The 20891-nt window shown below is 46.8% G+C and overlaps 1 protein-coding gene across 3 annotated transcripts in view; it reads left to right on the forward strand.

The window, feature by feature from the left end:
* The window catches only part of NIPAL3 (NIPA like domain containing 3), a 51451-nt gene extending 46189 nt beyond the window's left edge, over positions 1 to 5262 (forward strand). For all 3 annotated transcript variants that reach the window (XM_077481849.1, XM_077481851.1, XM_077481850.1), the window contains exons 11-12: positions 752 to 846; positions 4752 to 5262. In XM_077481849.1, the coding sequence (XP_077337975.1) occupies positions 752 to 846; positions 4752 to 4945 (289 nt within the window). In that variant the 3' untranslated portion in view covers positions 4946 to 5262. The remainder of the gene's footprint in view (positions 1 to 751; positions 847 to 4751) is intronic.
* Positions 5263 to 20891: the final 15629 nt, after the last annotated feature.

Here is a 20891-nt window from a genome sequence, read left to right on the forward strand (position 1 = left end):
CGATAGGACTACATTCAGGCTAGTAGCCAATAGCTTTGATGTAGGAATTTGATCTGAGCATGCGTGGCACTTTGTCCGATCGGAATTCTCTACACATGATCGGAGTATGTCCTATCGGAGCATTTTGTCGGAAAATATTTCCAGCAAGTTGGAAAATTTGGTCCGACGGAAACAGTCCGATGCAGACCACACAGTCGGAATAGCCGACAAAACGCTCCGATCGGACACATTCCGTCGGAATGTCCGATCGTGTGTACAAGGGCTAACACTAAAATCCCTGCATCTACAGACATCCACAATCCAATATTAAACTATATCTCTGTAAAGAAATCGGTAGACGAAGAAATCCAGTATACATACCCCTTCCCTTTTTTCTTCTCTTTTTTTTTTTTTTTTTTTTTTTTAAAGCCGATCCAACCCGATCCCATTCTGAGCTGTCATCTGTGGCTTTGCTGCAGAGGTGGGTGCCGACAACGGAAGCCACATAATAAGCCTATGGGTGATGTCACTCCCCATTCGTTTCACATCGGTTGTGTCCTCTGCAGAGCTACCGCCGCTGGTGATTGGATCAGAAAAAAGGTATGGTATAGCAACTTCTTTACAGGGATAGATAGGTTAGTGTCAGGTCATGGATGGCTGTAGATTCAGGAATTTTAGTGTTGGGGTGGACTTCCACTTTAAACTACATTTATTGTTGAAGTTTTTTTTGTATTGGTATAGTTTTATCTAAAAAATCTTTCATTTCCCCAAGGTGCCTTATTGCCTTTTTGGGTGTGTTCCTCATAACAAGGAGCAGAAAAAAGACGAAAGCTTTTGAACCGTATGTTGCCATTAACTCCATGCCAGGTAAACTAAAACTAGCCCAGATTAAAGTGGTTGTAAAGCTTTTTTTTTTTCTTTTGTCCTAAAATAAGAAATGTTTTAATACTTGTCTGCTTTGTACAATGGTTTTGCACAGAGCGGCCCCTGCTGTGGTTCCCTGCCAGTGCTGTCCGCTCCTCATCTCCTCCAAGTGCCCCCAAAGCAAGCTGCTTGCTATGGGGTACTCTTGTGGGACTGCTGCCATGTCGAGCTGTGTGCATTCCTTAGGCATACACGGCATGGCTAAACCCTCATTACAGGGTTTGATTGACAGCAACAGGAGTCAATGGTTCCTTCTGCTTTTAAAGCCTCCTGAGAATTCAGGTAGATGGGAGAAAAGCTGCCGCAGACGGGGTCAAAAAAAGACCCAAGCAACTGTTTGAGAAAGGGGCTGGGGGGGAGTTGCTATTGAAGGGTTTTTTTTTTTTTTTTTTTTTTTACCTTTAATGTAGAGAATACATTGGGGTAAAAAAAATAAAAAAAAAAAATTAACTTTTGCCTTTAGAGCCACTTTAAATTGGCTTGGTAAATACTGGTTAAGTCATTTGTTTAGGTTTATGATACAAATTGAGTTAACGCTGAAATCATGCCAGGAGCTTGGGTTCATTTAGTGCTTACATTTTTTTTTTTTTTAACCAAGCATTGCTATTGTGTGCCAGTCTACACAAGTCTTGTGCTAATCTGAGAACTCCCGCTTGTGATGCAGAAGAGCCATTCCCAGACATGCCCACTACAGATTACTTGTCTCTCATATGCAGAAACCCTTACGTTTAAAAAAAAAAAATCAGTAGTGAGTGTTTTTTTTTTTTTTTTTTTTGCTGTCATGAAACAAATTTAAAACAACCTTAGCCATGGCAGTGCGTTTTGTAATATAGGAAGCAGAGGTTACACCGATCAGGCCTCAGGATGTTTGCTTCCAGTGACCTTGCTTGGCTTTCTCTGTATGTTGCTTTTACTGTTGCAGTGCTTACGGTATAAGGTCAGTAGCTTCTCTGGATGTCTGGATTAATACTTGCATTGTTTCCCCACAGTTCTATCTTTCTATGGTATATCAAGTGCAGTATATATATATATATATATATATATATATATATATATATATATATATATATATATATATATATATATATATATATATATATATATATATATATATATATATATATATATATATATATATATATATATATATATATATATATATATATATATATATATATATTTTTTTTTTTTTTTTTTTTTTTTTTTTTTTTTTTTTTTACTGTATCGATTATCGCTAGGAAAGTAGATGGCACATTTCTATGGCATATGCTGACACTACACTGAGTGTAGCACCAATAATAGGCAGACCTAAAGTGTATGTAAACCCAAACAATACACCCCTTTCATTTGCCCCATTGTGGCCTCTTAAATATATAATTGAATACATTTTGTTATCTGTTTTATAAGAGCAAAAAAAAACTATTCCTCTTGTTGGAGATTCAGAACTGTCCTTGTGTCTTTTTTTTCAACCTGACAAACTATGAGTGTGCAAAAGACAAAGTCCATCCAGTGTCATCCACTCGTGTTCTCTCCAAAAGTTTTAGACCCCTTTCACACTGGGGCGTTTTTCAGGCGCTTTCGCGTTAAAAAAAAGCGCATGTAAAGCGCTTGAAAGAAGCCTCATCTGCAGTCCCAATGTGAAAGCCCAAGTGCTTTAAGAGCCCTTTCACGATGTCAGCGCCCGAAAAACGCTCCTAAAGCGCCGCTTAAACTAGCAGCGCTTTACCAGCGTTTTTTGAGCGTTATTGGGGCGCTTTTAACCCCTGCTAGTGGTCAAATAAAGGGTTAATAAAGGGCTGCCAATAGCTTTTTTTTTTAGGCATTTTACAGGCGCTTCCCATTGATTTCAATGGGAGGGGGGCGCTTTAGGAGCGTTGTATTCACCGCTCCAAAGGCCCTGCAAAGAAGCTGCTTGCAGGACTTTTTTTGATGCCCTGCCAGCGCAGCGCCTCAGTGTGAAAGCACTCGGGCTTTTACATTGGGATTGCAGTTGCGGCTTCTTTCAGGCTCTTTTTTTAAGGCTAAAGCGCCTGAAAAAACGCCCCAGTGTGAAAGGGATCTCAGTGTGAAAGCACTCGAGCTTTTACATTGGGATTGCAGTTGCAGCTTCTTTCAAGCGCTTTACAGACGCTTTTTTTAATGCTAAGGTGCCAGAAAAACTCCCGAAAAACGCCCCAGTGTGAAAGGGTTCTTAACAAAAAAAAAAAACAGGGCTGACCCCATTCATTCCACAAAAATGATGTGTATTCTCGGCCCACAATAAGAAATTTAAAAAGGAGCTTTAAGATTAAAGATTAAAAGTCAACAGGTACAAATACTGTAGCTGCTGACTTTTAAAATTGGGACACTTACCTTTCCAGGGATCCCACAATGTTGGCACTCTAGCTGATTTTTCAATTGTGTCTCGGGTGCGGACACCACCATCCTTTGTAAGAGAAACTGGCAGTGAAGCCTTGCGCTTTCAAAGCTGGTTCCCTACTGCACATGCATGAAGCGCGCTGCGGTTTGTTAATGGCCTCTCGGCAGGGGGAAGGGGGAGGGTGGCTGAACTTCTGGGGTACCTCGCTGCGCGTGCGATCTCCAGGAAGTGGGTATAGGTACATGTCAAAAAGAGGTACCTGACTGCGTTTCTGGCAAATCAACATATGCTTTTCTGTACTTTTAACACCTTCCCACCCAGCCTATAGTACAATGACAACCGGGCGAGTGCACTGGACACAGCAGATGGCTGATCACTGTACCGGCTCACTACCAGTACTATGTGATCATTGTGACCAGTCACAGAAGATCACATGATAATTATAAACAGTGGATAGCTTCCTTTCATGCCATCCTTTTGTATACAATTGCGTTGCTAGCTGTGATTTGGTCACAGTTATCACATGGTACAGAAAGGGCCAATCACAGCCCATCTGTATCGTGTAATTAGCTTTGCCTAATCACTACAAGACAATGAACAAGTTTTCTACATTTCGGTTATAACATTTTGCAAATCTTTCTTCATAAATTTAGGCAAACTACGGTATATATCTGATGTACTGACACCCTCTAATTTCTTGAGGCCCAGAAATGCCAAGACAGTACAAATACCCCCAAATGACCCCTTTTTGGAAAGTAAACAGTCCAAGGTATTTAGTAAGAGTCTTGACGAGCCTGTCGAAGTTGTAATTTGTCACAAACTATTTGGAAAATGGGGAAAAAAAATTTTGGGATTTTTTTTTTTTATTAATTTTTTTTACATACTGGACACCAGTGCGGTACAACGTTGTTATAACTGCTGTGGTGGTTATCAGGGACACTAACGCTGAAAGCTTAAAATTGGCCTAGGCAGGAAGGGGGTGAAAGTACCCTGTATTGAAGTGGTTAAGGGTCAGAACACAGGGAAATGTGTATGTATTGCAGCTATGTACGGAATATGTTTTTGTATGGGGTTGTTTTTTGTTTTTTTTCCCCATGACATACACTTTAATCCCTCTCAAAAGTGATAGTGTAGTTGGATGATAGGCTTAATAACCTACAATATTTTTGTATTGCTCAGGGACTAAGGGCATTAAGATCTCACAACTGGAGCTAATTATTTAACTACAAAAAATGGGAACATGTATACGACATATGTGTCACTACCACTGTTAGTTTTCCTTTAATGGTATAATGTTAATACAAAGCCATTTATAAAGCATATTCATCACTAGCATTGTTAAATTATCTACTATTGTGTAACATCTATATTAAGCTGGGTATGCAGTATATGAACCCTTCCCATGATTACAATGGTCTATTAATGGTGTGAAGTCTATACTATGCCAGTTACCATTCAAGAAAAAAAAATCTTCTGTTTTTGTTTGCAGGTGCGATAAACATGCATGATAATGGCTCTACTATTCAGCCTGATTTTGGGAATTCCTTCTCTTATGGAGCGCTACAAAGTAATGATAGTTTATCAGAAATTTACACGCCAGCAACACTTCCTGTTGTAACAGAAGAAGCATCATCATCGTCATCTCCGCCGTATAAGATTTTGGAACACAATAAGAATGAATAGGCGTGCTAGCAACTAATGTGTGGACTGGGAAACCTATGCAGCAAAAAATGTTCCTGGGTTTTTTTTGTCTGTTTTTTTCTTGTACAGTTCAAACCATAGTTTAAAATGTGTATTTTTTTAATGTCAGGCGTTATATGTATGTCTTAGGTCCAGTTTACTCTGCTTTGTTGGTTCACTTCTAAAGGACTGTTTTTACCTGCCCTGTTGACATCTGTTGTTGTAATTGTAATTCTGGGCAAAACCGAAAATGCAAAAATATTAACTTTCCATACTTGGCTAAAAACCTGTTCACCATTATTACACAAAACAAACATTTATTTGCCGTTGTGTTTTTTTTTTTTTTACTGTACATCACCATCATATTTTCTTTTTTTATATGTAAACTCAACTACGCATCTCCCATCTCTTCAGTTTATGTACAAGAGATAACTGTAGAAATTCTGCCTGTCTCATTCAAGAGAGCCTTCTTTCCATAAGTACAGCCTATCAGGGAGACAGCCCAGGGCATGTGTAGAGCTGTAGGCACGGTGCAACCATAACAAAGCACAATTTGGTGTATGTGTTAGGCAGACTACCATTTTTTTCTATGTAGCTGGTTTGTCCTACTGACTACCAGTATTTGTAAAGAGCAGGTGCTACTGAACAGGGTAAGTCCTAGAGGGGAAACTATACTTTACATTACCTTATATACGTCCTCCCAGAACCACCCCTCCCCCTCACCTCTTGCAATGTGCAACAAGTGCGCTCTTTGACTGTTGTGTCCTTTGGAGTAAAGGGCCAACCACAGAGGCCCTTTACCATGGGATCAGCTGTGTCCAATCACAGCTGATTGCATGTAAACAAACTTGCTGGTTATCGGCATTCCTTTTCTCACACGCTATCGCAGCATGAGGAGAAGAGAGTCAGTACCCGGCAAGTGTGACAGGGGAGATTGGCACTGATTATCAGTGTAGCACCATCAGAGCACATCAGTAAAGGAGAAAAATTACTTATTTGCTAAATTTTATAACAAACCAAGAAAAACGTTTTCGGTCTTTATTTGTTTAGCAAAAAATATAAAACCCAGTGGTGATTATAAACCAGTTTGTGTTTGCTCCTATTTATGTGAAAAAAATAATAATTTTATATGGGTACAGTGTTGACCGCGCAATTGTCATTCAAAGTGCTACAGGGCTGATAGCTGGCCTGGGCAGAAAGGGGGTAAAAGTGCCCTGTATAAATGTGGTAAATAGGAGTGTGCTAGGCTCCATTCACACCAATATGTTTTTTCATGCTTTTTGCAGAAGCATAGGACGTTTTTTTAGCACAGGTTCCTATGGAACACGTTCACATAACTGCATTTTTGGAAAGAGTCAATCAAAACTGTGCTTTTTTTTTTTTTTTTTTTTTTTTGTTCAGTAGACTTCCAATTAAGAAGCTGTGGAAAAGCATTTAGTGCATATTTACTGCAATTTGCATTTTTTTAAAGCTGGAAAGCGGAGCAAAAAGCACTGAAACGCTTAAAAGCAACATGCATAGATGTCAATTGAGCCTTATACTCCCTGGACATAAAGCACAACTACAATCGCACAATTAAAAACAAAAGTAAAAGGCAGCATCAAAAGGTGTCAGTAGTGCCTCCTGAACACCTGCCAGCCATTGCTCTACCACCTCTTCAAAAACAATCCACTGTGGATTATATTTCAGCGGGCAGTAAGCATTAAGCATTACCACCTGTCTGAAATAACCCATATAGCATTGAGGAAGCATCTCCCTGCTGCTATCCCTACTTGCAAGAGCAACATGGAATTCCAATCTTCTCCCAATTCCTGAGAACTATGATTTTGGTCACCTCCAGTGGTTCAGATGAATCCTGTGACTTTACAAATGCTGAAACTGACTCATCATTTGGTGGATTTGGGACTAGTCCTGGACATGTTTCAGGCTAGAGTAAAAGATTTTGCTACGAAACATTTGAAACTGGCTGCTACATCTACCTTGTAGTGTCTCAGTAACATATCCAGGGACCGGCTTCCTGTTTTTTAGATATCTTCCAAAGGGAACTCTCAGGGAGGGCCACAATGCTGCCATGCCTTTTGTAGAGGGGGAGGGAATGGCCATTACCCTATAAATAGTCTTTACAGTTCCAGATGCATTGGTTTTGTGTATGCCACCTTGCCCTTTCTGTATGCCAATGGAAAAATAAGTCATTCCAATTGCTTTAATGAAGTTGTATTTTGCAGTAAAGTAAACACTTGCCTGACCAAGTACAGCTTATGCCTACAATTATTCCTCCTCTGACACTGTATTTGGGGGGAAAAAATGGGCAGCAGCTATTCCATATCAAGGTGAAATCTTGAGATTTTACCTTAGGTCCTAACACCACTTTAATGTATAAAATATTGTCCACCAATTTTATGTTGTATAACCTCCTCCCAAACAATTTACCACTTGAATGAAAGGAGACGCTAGTCCAAAAACATGCGCACGGTCACCATCCTCAACTTCATCCTGTTTACCCCACTGCTTATACACTACTTTTTTTTTTTTGCAGGATTCAATGACGCTGAGGGGAAAGTCACCCAGGAGACTTCCTGAGCCTGTAAAATGGCAAAAACGCTTTTGACGAGGGACCCAAAGGACATAGCAGAGTCAGAAGCACTAGAGCAGTAACCTCTATTCTAGAGTTTCTGTGTCTTGGGGCCTCATTTGTGTGTGTTGAGCATCGGTGCATGACTTTGGTGTTTTGGTGCGAGTGGAAAGCACTACCGCTAGCAGCCTGTAAAACTCCATGAAAGCTGCTGTTGCTGGACGGTGCCCCAATTGGCAATAATGTTTGGCACAGGAGGTCTGTGTTTTGGGCATTCATCCCTGGGCACATACTGCCAGAAACATTAGTAGTGCTTGGTGAACTGTACAGTGATACAGTAAGTAAAGTTTTGACAAGACACAAACTCGCGTTCATCAAGCCCCTTAAGTGCGAATAGAAAACATGGTATTTCATGCTGGGTAATGCACAAATGCATGCCTGGTTTAAATAATCCCTGATGGCACAGGAACCTGCATATCACTGTTACTTGATTCAGTAAAAAAAAAAGCTGAATAGATGCATTTAGATGTTGTAATTAATTGGATAGTAAACAAATTATTTTACGCTGAAATATTTTCTGTATAGTTTCCGATACATTTTTTAAAAAATTTGTTTACACTATATCTAATAAAGTGAAATGAAATGCAGTTATACTTAAAAAAGATTATCCCATTAATGGGCCAAGAATCTACAGTAGAGCTAAAATTGAATAGTGTAAGGTTTAAAACAGGATCACACACGAGCCTGCGGATTCCAACCCACACATTCCTTCGTGTTCCCATGTGATGCGATTTTGCAGCCTATTAACCACTTCAATACCTTAGGGCGTCATATGATGTCCTTGACTTTGTAAGGGGATATCTGAATGCTCCCCCCCCCCCCGCGCCATCCGGTGCTTCTCTGGGCTCTGCCATCGGCGGGCCCGGAGAAAGAATCAGCTGGCGCCAGATGATGACGATAGAGATTTCTGGTGACCAGGTGGTCACCAGTCATCTCTGTCATAACGTCACGCCCGGGTTCCCGGAAGTAAACAAAGTCGCGATTGCGGCTGTCAGTGTGAGATTGGTGAATTTTTTTCATGATCACATGCTTTCCAACCTGGAGGAAAGATGTGGGGTCTTATTGACCCCACATCTCTCCATAAAGAGGACCTGTCACAATCGATTCATATTACAAGGGCTGTTTACATTCCTTGTAATAGGAATAAAAGTGATCAAAAATTTTTTTAAAAATTTTAATTTAAAATGCCCCTGTCCCCAGTAGCTTGCGTTCAGAAGCGAACGCGCATGTAAGTCCCACCCACATATGTAAACACCGTTCAAACCACACATGTGAGGTATCGTTGCGTGTGTTAGAGCATGTGCAACAATTCTAGCACTAGACCTCCTCTGTAACTCTAAACTGGTAACCTATAAAAAATGTCAAAGCATCACCTATGGAGATTTTTAGGTACCGAAGTTTGGTGCCATTCCATGAGTGGGCGCAATTTTAAAGCGTGACATGTTAGGTATCTATTTACTTAGCGTAACATCATCTTTCACATTATACAAATTGGGCTAACTTTACTGTTTTGTTATTTAATTCATGAAAATTTTATTTTTTCCCCAAAAAAGGCATTTGAAAAATGATTAGGCAAATACCACACAAGATAAAAAGTTGCAATGACCGCCATTTTATTCCCTATGGTGTCTGCTAAAAAAAACATATATAATGTTTGGGGGTTCTGAGTAATTTTCTAGCAAAAAAATGATGATTTTTACGTGTAAGAGAAGTGCCAGAATAGGCCCGGTATTGAAGTGGTTACTTTGAATGGGCTGCAAATCGCATCAGAACTCAGAAAAAGTAGTGCATGTACTACTTTTAAAAATGTGCCTCACCAAATTGCATGGCACTGCAGTAGCATGCTATGTGGTGCCTGTGAACACTAGACATGGACGCCGTCAAAAAATTTGTTTAGTTTCATTCCATTTGAAAAAAAATATCAAAATTCGTGTATGAAATTCAATTCGGATTTGTATGAAATATGAATTTTCGTTAGATTCGTAAACTTTTCGTTAAAATAATGAAAATTCATTATGATGAATTTATTATTATGAGGGGTTCCCACCATCCATGTGCTGTGCTGACTTCCTGGGTTTTTAACCACTTACAGACCAGACCATTTTGCTGCTCAAAGACCAGACCACTTTTTGCGATTTGGCACTGCTTCGCGTTAACTGACATTTGCGCGGTCGTGCGTCGTGGCTCCCAAACAAAATTGACGTCCTTTTTTTCTCACAAATAGAGCTTTTTTTTGGTGGTATTTGATCACCCCTGCGGTTTTTATTTTTTGCGCTATAAACAAAAATAGAGCGACAATTTTGAAAAACGCATTTTTTACTTTTTGTTATAATAAATATCCCCCAAAAATATATATAAAAAACTTTTTTCCCTCAGTTTAGGCCGATACGTATTAATCTATATATTTTTGGTTAAAAAAAATGCAATAAGCGATTATTGATTGGTTTGCGCAAAAGTTATAGCGTTTACAAAATTAGTTTTATGGCATTTTTATTAATAATTTTTTTTATTATTTTTTTTTTTTTACTAGTAATGGCGGCGATCAGCGATTTTTATTGTGACTGCGACATTGCGGCGGACACATCGGACATTTTTGGGACCAATGTCATTTATACATTAATCACTGCTATATAAATGCAGTGATTCCTGTGTAAATGACACTGGCAGTGAAGGGGTTAACCAGTGGGTGGCAGTGTAGGGGTTAAGTGTTCCTAGGAGTGTGTTACTAACTGTTGGGGGCTGGGCTTTAATTTAGTGAACACTGATCTCTGCTCCAATCACATGGAGCAGAGATCAGCGTCACTAGTTGCTAGGCAGAACGAGGAGATGCTGTTTACAACGACATTTCCTCGTTCAGCTGCTACATTCGTATGAAATTCATAAGCATAAAAATTCCCATAGGGTTCCCACCATCCCTGTGATGAGTTCCCAGCTCTGTACACCTGCTGTGTCCATTATGGGGGGTTCCCACCATCCCTGTGCTGAGTTCCCAGGTCTGTACACCTGCTGTGTGCATTATGAGGGGTTCCCACCATCCCTGTGCTGAGTTCCCAGGTCTGAGTGTACACCCGCTGTGCCCATTATGAGGGGTTCCCACCATCCCTGCACTAAGTTCCCGGGTCTGAGTGTACACCCGCTGTGCCCATTATGTGGGGTTTCCACCATCCCTGTCCTGTGCTGACTTTCTGATAAAAACACCAGTCACAATTCTGTTAATTTGGATCCGAAATTTGTTAACTAAATTTCGTATTTCGTATAAAATTTGTAATTTCCAATAGGGTTTCCACCATCCCTGTGCTGTGCTGACTTCCTGGGTTTTTAACTTTTAGGTTTGTCAACTTTTCATAACAATTACAAATTTTCGTTATGAATTTGGATCCGAAATTCATACATGAAATTTCGTGTTTCATAAGGAATTCGTATGCATAAAAATTTGTATTTCGGATTCGTATGAATGTACGAATTTTCCGATTCGCAATCTGTGTTTGGGATGCAGTTGAAGCATAAGTTCCCCTTTTGTAACATGTTACAGATGCACCAGCCTCCGCACTGAGCTTGCCGTCACAATCTAAAAAAAAACGCAGCCGTGCGCGGCTCTGCCTGGCCACGTCATTCATTCCCAGAGTTTTGTGAATGTGAAAACTGAAAGTACCAACAGTCTTTGCAGCTGTTGGCATGTAATTCTGTTGGCATGTTGATCGCTCTAGTAGCTGAGCTGCATTGAGCTTCCTTGCATTGTGTAACTGCCTGCCCGTATCGGAGGTATGAACAGACAGCTAGGCAGACAGTCTGCAGGACCGTGACACGTGACATTACACCCACAATCTTCTGATCATGTGGGACAATGCTTTACAGTCTCCTAACAAAAAAAATAATAATACATGCATTTTTTTTTTTTTTACCTGCAAAATTATGTGCATTTTTTTTTTTTTTTTTTTTTTTTTTTTATAAAGATGAATGTATCCTTTGACATTAAAGGTAGACTTATCCTTTGAACTTATGAAAACATGGAGGCTGCCATTGCTGATTACTCCTGAAAATATTAACAGCCTGGCTTTCCTATTGACCCTCCTGCTTCAATACATTAATCATAGACCTCAAACAAGTAAACAAATGATTTCCCAATCAAAATCATCCTCCTTCTCTGGGTCATTAATACTACTGAAGCCAGTTGTCTGCTCAATAACCAACCAAATAGCAAAATGCAGCTACACAACAATCAAATCAGTTTGTTTTTAATTGCCTTATGGCAGTCACGACATTGCAAGAGGAGTTTTGATTGGTCGTTATAGGTTACTGTAATTTGAACAATGGTGTTTTACTATATGATTCAATCATATTTGTTGAACTGAGTGCAGCAAACTGTCAGATTCACAAACTGTTATGCAGGGTAGGTTTGGCTGTTCTACAGACACTATCAAGTACAGTACCTAAAAATGAACCTCCAGCTTCACCGCCAGGCCCGGACTGGGACAAAAAATAGGCCCAGGCATTTTGGAATGAGCAGCCCATGACACCATAACCGGCCCTTTTCCCACTTTGCATCCTGATGAATCCCCCGGGAGAGGGGAGGGGGAAACCTGGCAAAGGTGCGGGGGGGCGAGGGGGACAGGGAAAGAGTGGGGGGGCAGAGAGCACAGGGAAGAACCTTGAGAACATGGGGTGGGGCGAGAGTACAAGGGGGCTGGAGAGCACTGTGGGGGGAGGCAGAGAGCATGGGGGGACTGGAGAGCACAGGGGGAAGCAAAAACACAGGGGGGAGGCGGAGAGCACGGGGGGGGAGGCGGAGAGCAGCAGAGAGCATGAGAGGAGGTGGAGAGAACAGGGGCTAGGCGGCGATCAATGGAGGAGAGACGTAGGGCACAGGCGGGCAGTGTGGAGCATGAGGGAGGTGGAGATCACAGGGGGGGGGGGGCTAGAGAGCACTGGGAGGGCTAGAGAGCACAGGGAGAGAGATGGAGGGCACGGGGGCAGCATAGAGCATAAGGGGAGGGTGAAGAGAAGAGGGGGGCGGTGAAGAGCACAGGGGGAGAGGAAGAGGGCAGTGCAGAGCACGGGGGGAGGTGGAGAGCACAGGAGGGAGATGGAGAGCACAGGGGTTGAGGCGCAGGGCACAGGTGGGCAGCATAGATCATGGGGGAGGTGAAAAGCACAGGGGGAGAGGCGGAGGGCACAGGGGGGCAGCGTAGAGCATGGGGGAGGTGGAGAGCACGGGAGGAAAGACGGAGGTCACAGGGGAGCAGCATAGAGCATGGGGAGGTGGAGAACACAGGAGGGAGGTGGTGAGAACAGGGGGGCTGAAGTGCACTTGGGGGTGCTAGAGAGCATTGAGGGAGGTGTAGTGCACAGGGGGGGCAGCGTAGAACATGGGAGGAGGTGGAGAGCGCAGTGGGGCAGCATAGAGCATGGGGGAGGTGGAGAGTACTGGGTGGAGGTGGAGAGCACGGGGGGCTGGAGAGCGTAGAGCATGGGGGGAGGTAAAAAAGCACAGGGAGGAGAAGTGGAGGGCACAGGGGGGCAGTGTAGAGCATGGGGGTGGTGGAGAGCCCAGGGGGGAGGAGGAGAGCACGGGGGGGCCGCGGAGAGCACGGGGGGAGGTGAAGAGCACAGGGAGAGAGACGGAGAGCACAGGGGGGCAGCGGAGAGCATGGGGAGGTGGAGAGCACAGGGAGAGAGACGGAGAGCACAGGGGGGCAGCGGAGAGTACAGAAGGGAGCTGGAGAGCACTGGGGGGGCTGGAGAGCACTGGGGGCAGGTAAAAGAGCACAGGGAGGAGAGGCGGAGGGCACAGGGGTGCAGTGTAGAGCATGGGGGGTGGTGGAAAGCCCAGGAGGGAGGAGGAGAGCACGGGGGGCTTGATAGCACTGGGGGAGAAGTGGAGGGCACAGGGGACAGCGAAGAGCATGGAAAGAGGTGGAGAGCACAGGGAGAGAGACGGAGAGCAGCAGAGAGCATGTGGGGAGCACTGAAGGGAGGTGAAGAGCACAGGGGGAGAGCGTAGAGCATGGGTGGAGGTGGAGAGCACAGGGGAGGTAAAAAAGCATAGGGGGGAGAGGCGGAGGGCACACGGGGGCAGTGTAGAGCATGGGGGTGGTAGAGAGCACGGGGGCTGGATAGCACTGGGGGAGAAGTGGAAGGCACAGGGAGCAGCCAAGAGCATGGGGGGAGGTGGAGAGCACAGGGGGAGAGAGACAGGGGGCACAGCAGAGAGCATGGGGGAGGTGCATATCACAGGGAGAGAGAGGCAGAGGGCACAGCAGAGAGAGAGAGGCGGAGGGCACAGCAGAGAAAGAGAGAGAGGCAGAGGGCACAGCAGAGAGAGAGAGGAAGAGGGCACAGCAGAGAGAGAGAGGAAGAGGGCACAGCAGAGAGAGAGAGGCAGAAGGCACAGCAGAGAGAGGGGCAGAGGGCACAGCAGAGAGAGGGGCAGAGGGCACAGCAGAGAGAGAGGGGCAGAGGGCACAGCAGAGAGAGAGGCAAAGGGAACAGCAGAGAGAGAGAGGCAGAGGGCACAGCAGAGAGAGAGGCAGAGGGCACAGCAGAGAGAGAGGCAGAGGGTACAGCAGAGAGAGAGGCAGAGGGCACAGCAGAGAGAGAGGCAGAGGGCACAGCAGAGAGAGAGAAAGGCGGAGGGCACAGCAGAGAGAGAGGCAGAGGGCACAGCAGAGAGAGAGGAAGAGGGCACAGCAGAGAGAGAGGCAGAGAGCACAGCAGAGAGAGAGAGAGGCAGAGGGCACAGCAGAGAGAGAGGCAGAGGGCACAGCAGAGAGAGAGAGGCAGAGGGCACAGCAGAGAGAGAGGCAGAGGGCACAGCAGAGAGAGAGGCAGAGGCACAGCAGAGAGAGGCAGAGGCACAGCAGAGAGAGAGGCAGAGGGCACAGCAGAGAGAGAGAGGCAGAGGGCACAGCAGAGAGAGAGAGAGGCAGAGGGCACATCAGAGAGAGAGGCAGAGGGCACAGCAGAGAGAGAGAGGCAGAGGGCACAGCAGAGAGAGAGAGGCAGAGGGCACAGCAGAGAGAGAGGCAGAGGGCACAGCAGAGAAAGAGGCAGAGGGCACAGCAGAGAGAGAGGCAGGGGGCACAGCAGAGAGGCAGAGGGCACAGCAGAGAGAGAGAGAGGCAGAGGGCACAGCAGAGAGAGAGAAAGAGGTGGAGAGCACAGGGAGAGAGACGGAGAGCAGCAGAGAGCATGGGGGGAGGTGGGGAGCACTGAAGGGAGGTGAAGAGCACAGGGGGAGAGCGTAGAGCATGGGTGGAGGTGGAGAGCACAGGGGAGGTAAAAAAGCATAGGGGGGAGAGGCGGAGGGCACACGGGGGCAGTGTAGAGCATGGGGGTGGTAGAGAGCACGGGGGGCTGGATAGCACTGGGGGAGAAGTGGAAGGCACAGGGAGCAGCCAAGAGCATGGGGGGAGGTGGAGAGCACAGGGGGAGAGAGACAGGGGGCACAGCAGAGAGCATGGGGAGGTGCATATCACAGGGAGAGAGAGGCAGAGGGCACAGCAGAGAGAGGCGGAGGGCACAGCAAAGAGAGAGAGGCAGAGGGCACAGCAGAGAAAGAGAGAGAGGCAGAGGGCACAGCAGAGAGAGAGGCAGAGGGCACAGCAGAGAGAGAGGCAGAGGGCACAGCAGAGAGAGAGGCAGAGGGCACAGCAGAGAGAGAGGCAGAGGGCACAGCAGAGAGAGAGAAAGGCGGAGGGCACAGCAGAGAGAGAGGCAGAGAGCACAGCAGAGAGAGAGAGAGGAAGAGGGCACAGCAGAGAGAGAGGCAGAGGGCAAAGCAGAGAGAGAGGCAGAGAGCACAGCAGAGAGAGAGAGAGGCAGAGGGCACAGCAGAGAGAGAGGCAGAGGGCACAGCAGAGAGAGAGAGGCAGAGGGCACAGCAGAGAGAGAGGCAGAGGGCACAGCAGAGAGAGAGGCAGAGGCACAGCAGAGAGAGAGGCAGAGGCACAGCAGAGAGAGAGGCAGAGGGCACAGCAGAGAGAGAGGGGCAGAGGGCACAGCAGAGAGAGAGAGAGGCAGAGGGCACAGCAGAGAGAGAGGCAGAGGGCACAGCAGAGAGAGGCAGAGGGCACAGCAGAGAGAGAGAGAGAGGCAGAGAGCACAGCAGAGAGAGAGGCAGAGGGCACAGCAGAGAAAGAGGCAGAGGGCACAGCAGAGAGAGAGGCAGGGGGCACAGCAGAGAGGCAGGGGGCACAGCAGAGAGAGAGAGAGAGAGAGAGAGAGGCAGAGGGCACAGCAGAGAGAGAGAGAGGCAGAGGGCACAGCAGAGAGAGAGGCAGAGGGCACAGCAGAGAGAGAGGCAGAGGGCACAGCAGAGAGAGAGGCAGAGGGCACAGCAGAGAGCATGGGGGTGGTGCATATCACAGGGAGAGAGAGGCAGAGGGCACAGCAGAGAGAGGCGGAGGGCACAGCAGAGAAAGAGAGAGAGAGGCAGAAGGCACAGCGGAGAGAGAGAGGAAGAGGGCACAGCAGAGAGAGGGGCAGAGGGCACAGCAGAGAGAGGGGCAGAGGGCACAGCAGAGAGAGAGGGGCAGAGGGCACAGCAGAGAGACAGGCAAAGGGAACAGCAGAGAGAGAGGCAGAGGGCAAGAAAGAGAGAGAGGCAGAGGGCACAGCAGAGAGAGAGAGGCAGAGGGCACAGCAGAGAGAGGAAGAGGGCACAGGAGAGAGAGAGAGATAGGTGGAGGGCACAGCAGAGAGAGAGGCAGAGAGCACAGCAGAGAGAGAGAGAGGCAGAGGGCACAGCAGAGAGAGAGGCAGAGGGCACAGCAGAGAGAGAGAGGCAGAGAGCACAGCAGAGAGAATCAGAGGGCACAGCAGAGAGAGAGGCAGAGGGCACAGCAGAGAGAGAGAGGCAGAGGGCACAGCAGAGAGAGAGGCAGAGGGCACAGCAGAGAGAGAGGCAGAGGCACAGCAGAGAGAGACGCAGAGGCACAGCAGAGAGAGAGGCAGAGGGCACAGCAGAGAGAGAGGCAGAGGGCACAGCAGAGAGAGAGGCAGAGGGCACAGCAGAGAGAGAGAGAGAGGGCACAGCAGAGAGAGAGAGAGAGAGGCAGAGGGCACAGCAGAGAGAGAGGCAGAGGGCACAGCAGAGGGAGAGGCAGAGGGCACAGCAGAGAGAGAGGCAGAGGGCACAGCAGAGAGAGAGGCAGGGGGCACAGCAGAGAGAGAGAGAGGCAGAGGGCACAGCAGAGAGAGAGGCAGAGGGCACAGCAGAGAGAGAGGCAGAGAGCACAGCAGAGAGAGAGAGGCAGAGGGCACAGCAGACAGAGACAGAGGCAGAGGGCCCAGCAGAGAGAGAGGCAGAGGGCACAGCAAAGAGAGAGAGGCAGAGGGCACAGCAGAGAGAGAGAGGCAGGGGGCACAGCAGAGAGAGAGGCAGAGGGCACAGCAGAGAGAGAGGCAGAGGGCACAGCAGAGAGAGAGGCAGAGAGCACAGCAGAGAGAGGCAGATGGCACAGCAGAGAGAGAGAGGGGCAGAGGGCACAGCAGAGAGAGAGAGAAGCAGAGGGCACAGCAGAGAGAGAGGCAGAGGGCACAGAAGAGAGAGAGGCAGATGGCACAGCAGAGAGAGAGAGGCAGAGGGCACAGCAGAGAGAGAGGCAGAGGGCACAGTAGAGAGAGAGGCAGAGGGCACAGCAGAGAGAGAGAGAGAGAGGGGCAGAGGGCACAGCAGAGAGAGAGGCAGAGGGCGGCAGAGGGCACAGCAGAGAGAGAGGCAGAGGGCACAGCAGAGAGAGAGGCAGAGGGCACAGCAGAGAGAGAGGCAGAGGGCACAACAGAGAGAGAGGCAAAGGGCACAGCAGAGAGAGAGACAGAGGGCACAGCAGAGAGAGAGAGAGAGGCAGAGGGCACAGCACAGAGAGAGGTAGAGGGCACAGCAGAGAAAGAGAGGCAGAGGGCACAGCAGAGAGAGAGAGGCAGAGGGCACAACAGAGAGAGAGAGAGAGGCAGAGGGCACAGCAGAGAGAGAGAGGGGCAGAGAGCACAGCAGAGAGGCAATGGGCACAGCAGAGAGAGAGAGGGCACAGCAGAGAGAGAGAGAGGCAGAGGGCACAGCAGGGAGAGAGGCAGAGGGCACAGCAGAGAGAGAGGCAGAGGGCACAGCAGAGAGAGAGGCAGAGAGCACAGCAGAGAGAGAGGCAGAAAGCACAGCAGAGAGAGAGGCAGAGGGCACAGCAGAGAGAGAGGCAGAGGGCACAGCAGAGAGAGAGGCAGAGGTCACAACAGAGAGAGAGAGGTAAAGGGCACAGCAGAGAGAGAGGCAGAGGGCACAGCAGAGAGAGAGGCAGAGGGCACAGCAAAGAAAGAGAGAGAGAGGCAGAGGGCACAGCAGAGAGAGAGGCAGAGAGCACAGCAGAGAGAGAGAGGGGCAGAGGGCACAGCAGAGAGAGAGGCAGAGGGCACAGCAGAGAGAGAGGCAGAGAGAGAGGCAGAGAGCACAGCAGAGAGAGAGAGGGGCAGAGGGCACAGCAGAGAGAGAGGCAGAGAGCACTGTGGGGGGGGGGGGTAGAGATAAGAAGGATAGGAGGAGGGGGTGGGGCGGCTGCATAGAGAAGAATTATTCTCTCCATCTTCCTCCCGCAGTACCTGAAAGCCTGCAAGAGGGAGAGGAGCAGAAGCATTCAGAGACTGCGGGAGGAGGATGGAGAGAATGATTCTTCTCTATGCAGCCGCCCCACCCCCTCCTCCTATTCAGGTTACAGGTGGCCACACTTACTTTGTCTCTGATCCGCGGCTGCATCAGGCCCCTCCCCTTCGTGGTCACGCCCCCAGACTCCAAAGGCTTAACTCTACTGGGGGCCGTGGAGAGATCTCTCCTCTAGCCTCCCCCCTTCATGTTTCAGTACCCCTGGGTCTCTCCTCTAGCCCCTCCCCCTTCATGTATCAGTACTGGTGCCAATGGCTGAGCCTGAGCTGGCCTGGCAGCCGGGCTGCCGCGGACAAGTTAGGGGACTGGCGGGGGCTTAAAGAGCAGCCTGCCTTGTCCCCACAAGCAATCAGCCGTTGAGTCGCGTCACGTGACTTGTTGACGAGATTTGCAGCTGTTACTATGGCAACCTGGGATGTTATAGGGGATTTGGGTGCTCTGTTCTGTGATTGGTTGAATGGAATATAACTGCTCAACACTGGCTGGCAGAGTGGCAGATGCTCTGCGCGGGGGAAGAGTGCGGACATGTTTGCCTGGAGTAACTGGCCGCATCGGATAGCATGCTGATTGCTTCTATATCACTGTCATCTACAAGGAGCTTTCTGACCGTGAGTGTCTGAAGGTCTTTACATTGACTTCTTCAGTCCTGAGAGATTTTACCCCCTTAATGACCAGGCTATTTTTTTGCGATACGGCATTGCTGTACCCAAACAAAAAAAATTTTTCCCACCAAAAATTTATATATATTTTTTTGTGCTGTAAACAAAAAAGCGACACTTAAAAATAAATATTGTGTGTGTTTTTTTTTTCTATATGCCCAAAAAAATGTTTAAAAAAAATAAATAAAAAAATTCTTCATCAGTTTAGGCCAATATATAGTCTACATATTTTTGGTAAACAAATGCAGTAAGTGTATATATTGATTGGTTTGCGCAAAAGTTATATCGTCTACAAACGATGGGAAAGATTTATGGCATTTTTATAATTCATATACATTTTTTTTTCTATCAATGGCGGTGATCTGCGTGTGGGGTGTTTTTTTTTATTAATTTTTTTTCGTTATTATGACGCACAGATAAGACACTTTTGACACTTTTTTTGGACCAGTGACATTTATACAGCGATCAGTGCTATGAATATGCACTAATTACTGTGTAATTGTTCCTGACAGGGAAGGGGTTAAATATGTGTTCCCTCAGTGTGTGCGACCTGTATGGAGATGTCACTGACTGCGGGAGCAGATATCATTCCTACTCCAGGATTGAGTGTGCTACATACACTAAGTCTGGAAAGGAGTACTGGGGTTGTACGCACTGCCTGGCCACCACAGCAACTTGAAACTTGTCATCCATTTTAATTTTTTTGTTGGTCTAGGGTTGTGTGCTACATACCCTATGTCTGGAAAGGAGTACTGGGGTTGTACGCACTGCCTGGCCACCACAGCAACTTGAAACTTGTCATCTCCCTTTTTTTTGGTCTAGGTTTGAGTGTGATACATACCCTAAGTCTGGAAAGCAGTACTGGGGTTGTATGCACTGCCTGGCCACCACAGCAACTTGAAACTTGTCATCCTCCTTTTTTTATTTTTTATTTTTTGGTCTACATTTGAGTGTGCTACATACCCTTAGTCTGGAAAGGAGTACTGGGGTTGTACACACTGCCTGGCCACCACACCAACTTGAAACTTGTCATCCATTTTTAAATTTTTTTATTTTTGGTCTAGGTTTGAGTGTGCTACATACCCTAAGTCTGGAAAGGAGTACTGGGGTTTTACGCACTGCCTGGCCACCACAGCAACTTGAAACTTGTCATCCCCCTTTTTTTTCTTTTTTTTTTTGGTCTAGGTTTGAGTGTGCTACATACCCTAAGTCTGGAAAGGAGTACTGCGGTTGTACGCACTGCCTGGCCACCACAGCAAATTGAAACTTGTCATCCCCCTTTTTTTTCTTCTTTTTTTTTGGTCTAGGTTTGAGTGTGCTACATACCCTAAGTCTGGAAAGGAGTACTGGGGTTGTACGCACTGCCTGGCCACCACACCAACTTGAAACTTGTCATCCATTTTTTTTATTTTTTTATTTTTGGTCTAGTTGTGAGTGTGCTACATACCCTAAGTCTGGAAAGGAGTACTGGGGTTTTACACACTGCCTGGCCACCACAGCAACTTAAAACTTGTCATCCCCTTTTTTTTTTTATTGGTCTAGGTTTGAGTGTGCTACATACCCTAAGTCTGGAAAGGAGTACTGGGGTTGTACGCACTGCCTGGCCACCACACCAACTTGAAACTTGTCATCCCCCTTTTTTTTTATTGGTCTAGGTTTGAGTGTGCTACATACCCTAAGTCTGGAAAGGAGTACTGGGGTTCTACGCACTGCCTGGCCACCACACCAACTTGAAACTTGTCATCCATTTTTTTTATTTTTTTATTTTTGGTCTGAGTTTGAGTGTGCTACATACCCTAAGTCTGGAAAGGAGTACTGGGGATGTACGCACTGCCTGGCCACCACAGCAACTTGAAACTTGTCATTCCCCTTTTTTTATTTTTATTTTTTGGTCTAGGTTTGAGTGTGCTACATACCCTAAGTCTGGAAAGCAGTACTGGGGTTGTACGCACTGCCTGGCCACCACACCAACTTGAAACTTGTCATCCCTTTTTTTATTTTATTTTA

This window comes from Lithobates pipiens, unplaced genomic scaffold (genome assembly GCF_037356315.1).
Source record: "Lithobates pipiens isolate NorthernLeopardFrog02 unplaced genomic scaffold, aLitPip1_a1.2 Scaffold_16, whole genome shotgun sequence".
In the NCBI taxonomy this organism is placed as follows: Eukaryota; Metazoa; Chordata; class Amphibia; order Anura; family Ranidae; genus Lithobates; species Lithobates pipiens.